This window comes from Aquarana catesbeiana, linkage group LG05, assembly GCF_042186555.1.
Source record: "Aquarana catesbeiana isolate 2022-GZ linkage group LG05, ASM4218655v1, whole genome shotgun sequence".
Taxonomy (NCBI): Eukaryota; Metazoa; Chordata; class Amphibia; order Anura; family Ranidae; genus Aquarana; species Aquarana catesbeiana.
In genome coordinates this window covers 41,944,865-41,957,819 of record NC_133328.1, presented here as the reverse complement: position 1 = coordinate 41,957,819, position 12,955 = coordinate 41,944,865, and the positions used below count along the sequence as shown (strand labels likewise).

At 39.3% G+C, this 12,955-nt stretch overlaps 1 protein-coding gene across 2 annotated transcripts in view; it reads left to right on the top strand.

The window, feature by feature from the left end:
* LOC141144204 (pituitary tumor-transforming gene 1 protein-interacting protein-like) overlaps nt 1-12,955 on the top strand; it is a 96,193-nt gene that overhangs the window by 20,092 nt on the left and 63,146 nt on the right. For both annotated transcript variants that reach the window (XM_073629656.1, XM_073629655.1), the window contains exons 2-3: nt 1,340-1,392; nt 3,009-3,117. In XM_073629656.1, the coding sequence (XP_073485757.1) occupies nt 1,340-1,392; nt 3,009-3,117 (162 nt within the window). The remainder of the gene's footprint in view (nt 1-1,339; nt 1,393-3,008; nt 3,118-12,955) is intronic.

Below are 12,955 nucleotides of genomic sequence, written 5' to 3'. Positions count from 1 at the left end.
GGGACCATCCTCGTTTGGTTCGGGGCTCAGTGACGCCTGGGGACCGCCCTCGTTTGGTTCGGGGCTCGGACGGCCAGAAATCTGACCGTTCCAAATGTGTTTTTTTTCAAAAAACACTTTATTAACAGCACCACACATAGCCATTCTTGCATCATTACTTCCACAAGATGTAACTCCACCTTCTTTGTGTGTGTTTGTGGTTTTTTTTTTTTTTTTTTTCTCAGCCAGGGTTGTCAAGTTGGGGATTCTATGCTTCGTACACACGATCAGATAATCATACAACTTCTCGTTCGCATTTTATTGCCTAATACTAATATCGAATTCAACAGTGCATTTTGTGCTCTACAAAATGTATAATTTTTATTTATTTATTTTTTGTACGATTCTGGAAAACCTTCCTTTTTGGGTAGCTAAGTATCGGAAATGATGTCAAATACGTGTGACCCCCTGTGTCTGCCACGCCTTTTGGCTATTTCCGTTGATATTTAATTGGGGAGCCTGGCACTTTACTTTGATGGACTAAGTGATATTATTACACAGTGTGACAAGTGCGGCATAATCGTGTACATTGTGATAGGCTGAAAGCAATTTTCTATTCGTATGTTGGAGAATTTTCTCGGTATGAACATGGTTTATGTTCTCCCATCTCCTTCGTTATTTTCGTGTTTCTGATCATGCGTGGTGTTTTGTCTATCTTTTTTTTTTTTTTTTTTTTTTGTGGACTGTCTTAAACGATTGTCATTCGCTGGGTTATCGTCCGGGCAAAGTTTTTGTGTTTGTCCCTTCGGGTATTGTTGTGATCGGCTGTCGAAAGCTGTGTACTAACGATCAGACTATGGTGCGTTCAATCCAAAAGCGATTTTTTTATCATCTGATTATCTGATCGTGTGTACGAGGCATAAGTATGTACTATACCATCACTTGTTACACTGTGTATTAATATCACTCAGTCTATCAAAGTAAAGTGCCAGGCTCGCCAATGCAAGATTTTTAATCTCCTTCTCCAAAAAATATCACTCCAAGGGATCAATACACAATGGGGTTGATTTACTAAAACTGGACAGTGCAAAATCTGGTGCAGCTGTGCATTGGAAGCCAATCAGCTTGTTCAATTACACTTTGAGGAAAAACCTGGAAGCTGATTGGTTTCTATGCAGAGCTGCACCACATTTCACACTCTCCAGTGTTCGTAAATCAACCCCAATATCTGATGGGCAGAGGGTTTGGGCAATTATTATTAGTACTTATTTTATTTGTTTCTCTTGCCATAAGCAGAATTAATATGTGTGTGTGTGTGTGTGTGTTTGGTTTTATTAACTTTTTTTTTTTTTCCTTGTAGCATGCAGCTTCTATACCGGAAGGACTTGTGAAGAGTGCTTGAAGAATGTTACTGTGAGTACAACAGAGGATCGTGTACTATTTGATTTTTGACAAAATCTGGCTCTGTAGCTCATATGTTTGTGGGAGGCAATAAATGTTTATGCAAGTCAAGTGTTGGTCCAGCTTTTTCCACCAGTTAACTCCTGACATAGGATCTAGTAAGACAAGACAGGGCTATACTGTGCAGGAACATTGGTTAAGTCGTGCTTAGGATGGTGCTCAGTATTGGCCAACGTAAAATGTCACACGAGACTTTGTATGACTGTAGTGTATTCAGCTGCTATCATAGATGTATAGGCTGTGTAGAGGTGTGGTGTGCGTTTTTTTTTTTAAATTTTTTTGTTTGTATTTTTTTATTCCTTGTTTAAAGTTTTCAAAGGAGCCGAGCACTCAGGAATAAGGGAAAAAAAAATCAAAAATAAACAGTGAGCCCCGCCAGGCCTCGTGTAGAGGTAATTTGTGAAGCCTTTACCCACATAAGGACATAAGATGTGGAACTGAACCTAAAAGTCATTAACATTAGGATCTCTGCAGCTAATCGGCTACACGGATCTCTGCCATTCAGCCCGTTGGTTTGACGAAACGCGTCATGGATGGGGAATATATTGGGATGGATTATATTGGGATGGAGTCCATTTGTCTCTTGCAATAAAGCTTATTTGAGACGCCTTAGATCCAGTGTGCAGCTTTCTTTTTTTGGGATCGCCACATGGTAAGTTAGTAATAGAAAAAAAAATCATCTGCCAGTAGTCTATAGCAGTGGCCATCAACCCTGTCCTCAGGGCCCACTAACAGGCCAGGTTTTATGTATTACCTTGGGGAGGTGCAGACTAGAATACTGCAATCACTGAGCAGCAAATGATATTGCCTGTGATGTATGTCAGTTATCCTGCAAACCTCACCTGTTAGTGGGCCCTGAGGACAGGGTTGATGACCACTGGTCTATAGGCACTACTGCTTCTAGTCTTTTGCCCTTCTCCTGCCCTATTTTGGCACAGATTCCACGGTTCAGGTTCTATTTAACTATATGAATGCAAACTGTAAATAAAAGCTACTTTTAGAATCAACAAAATGCAGTGAGTTTTATAAAAAAAAAAAAAAAAAAAAAAAAAAGTTGTATTTACAGAAAAAAAAAACACATGAAGTGCTGTGTAGAAAGTAACAGTCTGAGTTTTACTATGATTTACATTTTGGTTTAAGTATTTAGAACTGAATGGCAGTTTGTATGAGGCCTGATTTGTATTCCCTAAGAAAAAAAAAAAGTGTAGCAGTAGTTCAGAGAGGGTGCATAAATTAGGCTATTACTTGTGCTGGTCGAGTGCATTTCATTGTTTTAAAAGGGAAAATCCCGCATTTGGGTAATAGATGACGTTAAGGATTCTAGGAAATTCATTTATCGCCATCTATTGGCCAAATTCTGCATTTTCCTATTTAAATCAATCAACACTAGAAATAGCCTAGCAACAACATTCTCCCTTTTTTTTTTTTTCCCCCCTATTCGCTGTTACTGGGTGAATTCCTATGCAATTGTTTTGTTTTTGTTTGTTTTTTTTTTTTGTACCCCACAGTGTATTTATTGAAAGTGTCACCAGGCAAGCCTAATATATTTGTGATTTCTTTGTTTGCAGTGCCTGTGGTGTACAACAAATAACACCTGTCTGGATTATCCTGTGAGATCGATCTTTCCTCCTTCCTCTCTATGTGCTCTGTCCAATGCAAGATGGGCAGCTTGCTGGAGTAAGTAGTATTCCAAACACCAAGATTGTCTAAGGCTGGATTCACACCTATGCAATTTTAGTGCTTTTTGCAGATTTGCACTACAGTCCATTTAACATTGTATCCTATGGAACACGTTCTGTAGTGCAAATCTGCAAAATGCAAAAAGCACTAAAAATGCATAGGTGTGAAGCCAGCCTAAATGTGCCTTGCTGCTGAACTGCTATATGATATCTAGGAATGAACTGTTCATAAGGTGAATGTTTACTGAGCTTAGTAAATTAGGTGAAGCAGTATCCAATGTAATCCTCCAAATATGTGCCAGTAAAAATCTTAAATGTTTGTTTTTCCATTTTCGTTGTGCTTTGTTTGGATTCATATTTAACAGATTTTATATTCTTACTGCATGTAAGCACATTTAGCAACTTTTAACACTTTACTTTTTTCTGGAACAAATTAGGTGGTTATGGATACTGTTTTTATAATCCTGTATCAATTTAGAAGTAATCCAGATATCACAACATGCCATGTTTGTTATATGGGGTGAAGCAAAAGAATGAAATGGCCCCCTCCATGAAATGTTTAAGTTTTATCGAGTGCCTATACATTTCTAGGATCTGTATCTTCTTCATCAGGGCTCATGCGAACAGGACGTTTTTACTGCTGCTGTTAGGGGCGTCTGACTTTTTTTTTTTTTTTTTTCTGCTTCTAAGCGCCCCCCCATGTTGGCTTATGTGTCCATGCACACATAAACTGTCACTGGCGTTTGGAGGCATAAGTATTTAAAAAAACTACAGCCTAAGCGTTCAGGAGAAGAGGCTAAATTAACCACACGTCATCCGGAGGCTCCACCCCCTTGTGACGTCACCACCCTGGGCATGATGGGGCGGTGACGTCACAAGGGGCCCCCACTCCGGTGTGGGGTTTTTTTTTTTTTTTTTTTTTCTTTCCCCCATTTTGGAGTGGGGTTCCTCGGCACACAAATCGCACCGCAAGTCAGATCATCATGATCCGACTTCTGGTGCGACTTCTATTCGAATCAATGGACTCTCATAGGGAACCATTGATTTTGAATACAGGCAGAGAAACGCGGCTAAACGTGCATTAACGCCAATACAAAAAGCTACTAAAAGCACATTTTTAGAGGTGCTTTTTCCTGGCGTTGGTATTGGCTTTGCAGCTAATTTTTTTGCTAGCGTCCTGTGTTCATGAGCCCTCAGGGTTGTGAATAAAGAATTGGTTTCTGCTAGGTTTCTAGATACACTGACCGTGCTAATTGCTGTCTGTCCAGGTTGAAGCCTCGCATTACTCTGCAAATCATTTTCAGTTAGGCCTCGTTCATAAGAATGTACTGCAACATACACCCATGCAAGGGCTGTGTTTGCCCACACAGGTGTTCCGTGTATCTCCCGTGCAGGTCTTGTTTTTGTCAATTGGGACACAGCAGCTCCATGGGTGCATTTTACTACACTAACATGATCTGCGTTTAGGGCTGTGCACCCACATTGGATGTCAAATTGGGAGCAGTGGCTGTGTATGTGCAGCACCTGCATCTCCATTTACATGAATAGAACTGCCTGCATGGGAATTGTGTTGTGTTTGCTATAAACATATCTGTTTTTAAAATTTTTGTTTACCCTTTACTGTACATGGACGAATCTGTTTAGTAGTTTGTAGTCGAAACAGAAATCCAGCTACTCTTGAATGTTTGAGTGGACTTCTCAAACAAATGCCGCTGGATACAATAGTACCATGGATAACATTGTTGTGTTTCAGTTGACAGTTGGATCGGCCTGTACTATAACCGTGGTCAAATAATAGCTTGACCTTCTGACATATATGATACAAAGGTGCCATCTAGAGGGCGAATTGGAGAATGTTTCTCCCATTGAAACTCAGTATTGCGAAAGGGGCCACAGCCATGTGGGGATGATGAACTTTCCAAATAAAAGGGGCAATGGCATAAGCTGACAAGAGGAAGGTCTGTCCACCCAGAAGACGCTATACCCAGCAAATGCTTATAGATTAGGCTTGGGATTCTCGTTGCCTATGGAGATCATGAACCCACTCTAATCTGAGTTCACTTTTCTGTGTATTTCTTCTCTTTTACAGACCATAGTTTCTGCTTATTTTCTAGGAAGTAGGTAGCATTTTACTTGTTATAGGCATGGTGGATTTGATTTAAATCAATTCGCTTTTAAATCACTAGTAAAATAGCTTGATTTAATTAAACTCGATTTGAAATCATAATTTTTAAAGAGCATCTGTCATCTCTGTCCTGCAGAGGCTCCTCCTCTGACCCGCTGTTGTCTCACCGACAGTCCCATTCACTTTAATGGGACGGCTGGTGATGCAGCAGTGACACAACAAGGTGAGGGACGAGGCGGCAGAAGGTGAGTGGATGCCCACTAACAGGCGCTGCCGTGATGGATCTGAAATGACAGGTGCTCCTTAAATGTAAGGAATCATTCTTGCTAGTAGTTAGAATCTTTAATATTTGCAAACAAAATGAAGGTTTCCTATTTAGAATAAGAAGCTGTCAGGTTGGTAAAACCGCGATATCAGAACCGATTCAGTCATACAGTTTGTAGTGTACATAGAGTTGCAAAAAATGGGATAAAGGAATATTCCTTTGTTTTATCTCATGGTTACTGTGTAATTGTGTGAATGCATCAATGCAGTGCATGTTATCTCAGCTTGTAGAGCTTGGATTCATTTAACGAGTGTACCAAAAATGTAACTACTGCAAAATACACAGCCTTGTGCTACATAACTAAGCTCCATTTCATGCTGAATAAACTAAATTATTAATGTATCTTAAATAGAAAAGTATAAATTTTTTTTTTTTACTCCAAAAGCATTTTATTAAAATAAATTTGATAAAAATATAAAAAAATGATTTTTAAATTAAAAAAAAAAAATCTGGATTTTTTTTTTTTTTTTTTTTTCAATTTTTTAAAAAATCCATTGATTTTATATCCACCCTGGTTATAGGTATATCTGTAATCTGTTAGTATTGTATTGTATTCCTATAATTGTAATAGTTTGTGTTTTTTTTTTTTTTTTTTTTTTTTTTTTTTTGCGTATGTAAAGCATTTTTCATTTTGGAAAAGCACATTAATACATTTCAGAGGTCTAACCTTCTTTGCTTTATTGTAACAGTACCTTTAATAGATTAAAGTAAAACAGGGATGCACAGAGCGCCTGGCACAGGCGTATGCTGTAGCTCATCCCTGTGAGTGAGGCCTTATTGATTCTCTGTTGTCCTTCTTCTGCTACAGCTCCTAGTTACATTGATCCACAGTCCTGATGAAGGGGACACAGATCCCTGAAACCTGTTGGCTGTTCCTAAGGCATGTGCCCAGGTTTGCCATGTCCATTTCCTTGGTCTGCCCACGTGCATTTGTAGGGGCTTTTGATAGGAATGGTTGCCCATATTGGTGTAAGACGATGCATCTACCAATGCAATAGAAAAAAAACACAGCAAAATGCAGATGCATAGATGTGAAGGTAACCTCAAAGAACATGCTAGGATCTACGTTACTCTGATTGGATTTCTGAATTGTGTTGTTACATTTATTGGTATATGTAATACATCACCATTTGCTTCCTTTACTATGTAAAAAGAATAAGGCCCCCTTCACACGGACGGACCGTCTATCTGTTTTTCTTCTATCCGTCAACGGACGACAATGCATTCCTATGGGCAAACGGATGACCATCCGTTAACCTCCGCTTCCATTTTAACCGTTTTTTCTCAAGTACAAGGCTACGTCCAGATCCGTCAAAACGGATATTAACTGACAATGTCCGTCAACTTCCGATCAGTGTTTTGAAGAAATAATTCAAAGTGAAAAAAACTTTTTTCTTTCTCGTACATCACGGGACACAGAGCCTCAGTAATTACTGATGGGTTATATAGGGTATCACTAGTAAAACTGTTTTGAACATATGTACTTTTGTGTCTTTTTATGCTATCAAAACACAATGAAATAACCAAATTTAATTAATAAATTTAAATTTACACTGGAATATATATTATATATATATTTGGTCCTGCCATGGATCTTCTCCTGATGGAGATAGAAAGTAGTTGGCAAATTGTTCACGCATGGCAACGTAGGATAGGAGGAGCAATGCTTTCTGGGTAATTTCCTTAAAGGCACAGAAACTGCTGTAAACGGAACAAAACGTATATAAAAACGGATGACAAAACAGATGAAAACATGTACATTAAAGGATCGGAAAACGGAGATTAACGGAACAGATGACGGATGAAGCAACGGATAAGAACTGATATGTTTTTAACGTGGCTAAACTGATGGTGCCTGTGTGAAAGGGGCCTAAATCCAAAAAAGTGTACCTTGAGGGGGGCGGGGTTACAGATTTGTCCTGCTTTTGGAGGATAAATGCTTAATCAAATCTGCACCATTCATATGTTCCTAGTTCTTCAGAATGCACTCGTTGAATATAAGTTACATCTAATACATATGCATAGAACTCTCTTGGGAGATCATGTTTATGAGCCAAATGATGGCGCGCCTTTTAAAAGGGACTGACATTAGCTCTTCTCTGATTGGCCTGTTCAGAGCTTTTTATATTGGCAAGCTGCTACTAACAATTGGTTTAATTTAAAGGGTTAGCACATATAAAATACAGTTGGGATTATGTAAGAGAAGTCGTGTTTATGTCCAGATAAAGATGTCATTGTATCAGTAGCTTATCTAAAGGGGAGCTGTTTAACCTAATAGGGATGGTGTGTGTGATGTGTAATATATTACCATTACAAAAAATATTTTCCATCTGCCATTGGCAAGTCTGCATTAGTCCAAAAATTGCTTGCTGTTATACAGTGCCTTGAAAAAGTATTTGTATACCTTGCAATTTTCCACATTTTGTCATTATTACAACCAAAAATGTAAATGTATTTTATTGGGATTTTATGTGATAGACCAACACAAAGTGGCACATACAGTTAGGTCCATAACAAAACATATTCACGCTATAGTTATATAATGAGCTGAAAGTGCACACTCTCAGGTTTAATTTGAGGGTATGTACATCCAAATCAGAGGAAGGGTTTAGGAATTACAGCTCATAATAGCCATCCCCCTTTTTCAACAGACCAATTGGACAATTGAATCAAAAGCTGTTACATGGCCAGGTGTGGGCTACTCCATTATTTCTTCATCAATTAAGCAGGTAAAAGGTCTGGGTTTATTCTAAGTGTGGTATTTGCAAATTTGGAATCTATTGCGGTGAACCCACATCATGCGTTCAAAGGAGCTGTCCATGCAAATGAAACAGGCCATTTGTAAGGCTTCAAAAACTAAAATCCATCAGAGAGATAGCAGCAACATTAAGAGTGGCCAAATCAACAGTTTGGTACACACTGTGTAACGTGACAAAATGTGGAAAATTTCAAGGGTTATGAATACTTTTTCGAGGCACTGGAGGAAGACTATTTTAAAGCAAAACTGCAGCAAGCCCCAATACACAGATGAAATGCATAAAACTGAGCTTTTAGCTGCCATAGCATTTACATTCTCAGTCCATCCAGCACTGAGATTTGCACAGCACAGACTGGAGGGTGACGCCACGTTCTTTGTAACAGTTTAGGACTACAGTGGTGTCATCTCCCCACACCAGGCTGATGATGAGACAGTAAAGGAGCAGCAGGAGACTATGGAGGCCCTTTCTCTGCTTACTTAGATCTTTCTTCCTATTGGCTTGTTCTTTGTCTTCTCTCTGCTCACTCCTTCTGTCAGCTTGTTCCCTATTAGCACACCTGCATGTGTGACCAATTGGCTTCTAGAGCTGCCCCTCCCAGTGCTGAACTGCGTCAGATTTAGAGAAGGGTGATACCAAGTCAAATTCAGGTACAGTAAAACCTTGGATTGCAAGCATAATTCGTTCTGGAAACATGCTTGTAATCCAAAGCACGTGTACAAATGGAAGCCTCCACATAGGGATTAGACGCAAAATCCAGCAGGAGCTACAGAGTATAAAAGAGAAGAGAGGAGCCTCTAAGTGTAGCAATATGGTTACATTTAATGAAGGTACAACATTTAGCAACTCGTATGGTTGATGATTAAAATAGACATATCTAAGTATACGGGCTTCCGGGGTAAAGCTATCCACATAGAGCATCCCCCGCACCACCGACTCTCACCGCTGTCAGTCTGCAATAGTGACCGGGAAGACTACCCTGCAGTAGAGCGATCTGAAAGCGTGGCTTGAAGCGCTCGTGGATCGCTGAGTGGAAGGGACGACATCAATGGCGTTGTGGAGGACGGTTTGTGGACAGCTTTACCCCGGATGCTGCATACTTAGATGTGCCTCTTTTAATCATCAACCATGTGAGTTGTTAAATGTTGTACCTTCATTAAATGTAACCATATTGCTACACTTAGAGGCGCCTCTCTTCTCTTTTATACTCAGTTGTGACATGACGCTACTTGTATATCAAGACATTGCTTGTATATCAAGTCAAAATGTATAAAAACTTTTTACTTGTCTTGCTAAACGCTCTCAAACCAAGTTACACTCAAACCAAGGTTTTACTGTACTTACACCAGTTTCACACCGATAAGCTCATCTCTCCCTATCGCCCTGCTCTATTCTCCTATCAGCATGGTCCTTGTTCGCACATGAGAACTACAGCACAACTGATTTGGCTTTGTGCTGCATTTTTCTAAGCCTTGCTGTACAGGGGACTGCAAGAAGCTTATGACAGGTCAAATTCGGGTACTTGCACTGCTGCTTGTTGTTTTGTGTAATACATCTGCCTGCTGTTCAATTTTAGGGGACAGAAAAAAAACACATGAATGCTGAACATTTCATTTTCTGTATGCATATTTTTACATTGGTGGTAACCCCTTTCCCGCTGTGTGTGTGTGTATACATATATGTGTGGCCCCAAAGAAGTGGGTCGCCTTCTTCTGTTCAGCCACATATATATACACATGTGTTTTGCACTCTTGAATGGAGAAAAAGATACATCGTGTACATTATTTTATAATGCAATTGTATTTTTTTTTTTTAGAATACATATTGGCCTAAACTGATGAAGAAATTAGATTTTTACTTGTGTTTTTGAAAAAAAAAAATAAAAATAAAATTTGTCTTTTTTTTTTTTTTTTTTTATTGTTGGCACCAAAAATAAAAACTGCAGAGGTGATCAAATACCACCAAAAGAAAGCTCTATTTGTGCGGGGGAAAAAAAATGTTGTTTGGGTACAGCTTCGCATGAACGCGCAATTGTCAGTTAAAGTAACGCAGTGCCGTATCGCGAAAAAAAATGGCCTGGTCATTTAATGGGGTAAAACTCTCCGGGGCTGAAGTGATTAAATTGATTTCAGTCTGTTAGTGTCCAATATATTTTAGGATGGATTAAAAAAATGAACATTATTTCTGAGCTGTACTACAGGTACAAAAAATACCACTGTGATCATCAGAAGCAGGAGAATTTACTTTGGGTTGTCTTTTTGGTGGTAGGATATGGTAATAGCAAGAAATATCCAGCAAAATTAAAAAAAATTTTTTTTTTTCTTTTATATTTTGCCATTTTGTTTTGGATCGATTTAATAAACGGGGGGGGGGGGGGGGGAAACCTAGGAGATATCCATTACTATTTACCACCAAATGAAAGCCCAATTAGCCCTGAAACAAAAAAAACAAGGTATAATCCATCTGGATACACAGTATTTATTTGAGATTACATGAACAGTTAAACCAACACAAGTCAAAGTTGCAAAACGGTGTTCAGGCATTAAGATTTGCCTGGACTCCTGTCGCTAAATAAAATGGTTAGCTTACAGTCCTGTTTACACCTTGTTTTTACTTGGTGCTTCGGTGGGGCTTCAAGCAAGCTTTGCCAAAGATGTCTATGGAGGCTTTGAAGCACTACTAAAGCTACATGGGGTATCATTTTTGAAGCAAAGCAAGGTGTAAACAGGACTGGAAGCTAACCATTTTATTTAGTGATGGGGGCCTTGACTGGGGTTCAGAGAGCCTTGTTTTGAAGCAAATGTAAAGTAGCCCTTAATGTGTGTTTAAAGCCGAAGCAAGTGTAAATGAGCCCTTAATGTTGTAGGTAGCTCTATGGTTGTGTAACCCGTGTAGAGGGTCAGGGAGGTGCACACAGACGGCTCCAAATTACCTTTGGAGAAAGAAGAGCAAGATACGCTGATTCTTTATTGTATGAAGACAGACAAAAACTTACAGGGGTCCACTTACAAGGTTATCGTGTTTCGCACATGATTGAAACGCGTTAACCTTGTCTGTGGACCCCTGTAAGTTTTTGTCTGTCTTCATACAATAAAGAAGTTTGCTGCTGGCATCCTGTTGCGGTGTGTGGCCGTCCATGTTCTAATCTTCAGACATAAGATCATGCTTGACTGGATTGGGTACTCTTCATCTTCGAGTCTATAGCTACTAAAGCTGGCCATACAGGTTCTCCCCAATTCGAGCTCTAGCCCTCTCTGCACCACTCAACTTTACAAAAATCAGTTTTAAAAACTGAGCTGGGTGAGAAATAGTGGGCTGAATAGTGACTACATCCTATCCCATACAATCACTGTTGGGGTAAAAGTGCTGCGGCTGTGAATAGTACAATATTCAGCATCCCCTGATTAAGTTGGGGGGGGGGGGGGGGGTGAGGAGGGGGTCCTGTGTAAGTTCACTTAACAGATTTTTCTGTAAAGGTGAACTTTAACCTTTAAAAAGATTTCCTCCTCACTTCCTGTTTTTGGGTATGAGATAGGAAGTGAAAGGAAATCTGGCAAATGGGACAAATAGCAAGAATAAACCTTAGACCCCCATACACACTATTAGATTTTTCTGCAGATTTTTGTCAGATTTACCAAAACCATATAATATGTTAAACCTTTTAAGAGTTTCAATTTGTATGCAATCAGGCAGGTTCTTGCACTACATGGTTTTGGTAAATCTCAAGACAAATTTCTGCAGAAAATCTAATAGTGTGTATGGGGCCTAACTCTATCCAAAATGAAAAATGTTTTGCCTTAAGTCCCGGTACGGATCTGGGCATAGCGTACTGCAAACGCAGGATGTGCTTGTGGCGCCATTGTTTTTTAATTGCACCCCAAATACAGCAGTTGTGCATCTTGTGTGAACAACATGCATTGCAAAACTCGCTTGGCTTGGTGCCAAAATTTGCTGCATGAGCTTCTTTGGTGCATTTTTTGGAGTGGAGGGAGGCCCATTCAAATGAATGTTGTCGCCATAAAAACGCTCAAATCACGGAAATGTCACTCATGTGAGCGGAGCCTTCGTTCTACTTTAATTTTGTGTATACTTGCATGACTAGTATAAGTGTCCAAGCTTTTCTGAAGTATATAGGCTTTGATTTTTTTTTTTTCCCCCCTGAAGGTGTGTGTGTGTGTTTTTCTTGATAGACTGCTAAAAATATTGGCCCCATGACAACTCTAATGGTGCGTTTACACTACACATTTTTGCTTTTTTTGCCTCAGATTACAAAGTGCTACAAATGTACAGATACTGAATAATGGTAACAATTTTAAATCTGTTTCCTCCACAAAACCTCATTCTGTTTTCTTTCCACCAGATGGCACTAGAAAGCCGTGTTTCAATTTACAGCACAGTTTGATATTGCTACAGCAAAGTACAGCTCATAAAATACATACAATCTGTATACTATAAAATTGGTGGAATATATTTTGGTGTGCACAAAGGACAGAAAAAACATTTTCAGAAAAAAATATTGTCTATATGTGAATTCTTTCTAGGTGCTCTTTGTGTATTTGTTCTAGATCTGTCCAGTGGTAATCAACCATGAAACAACTCCTGTACTTTCCTTTGCGCAGGAGCTTCCTGT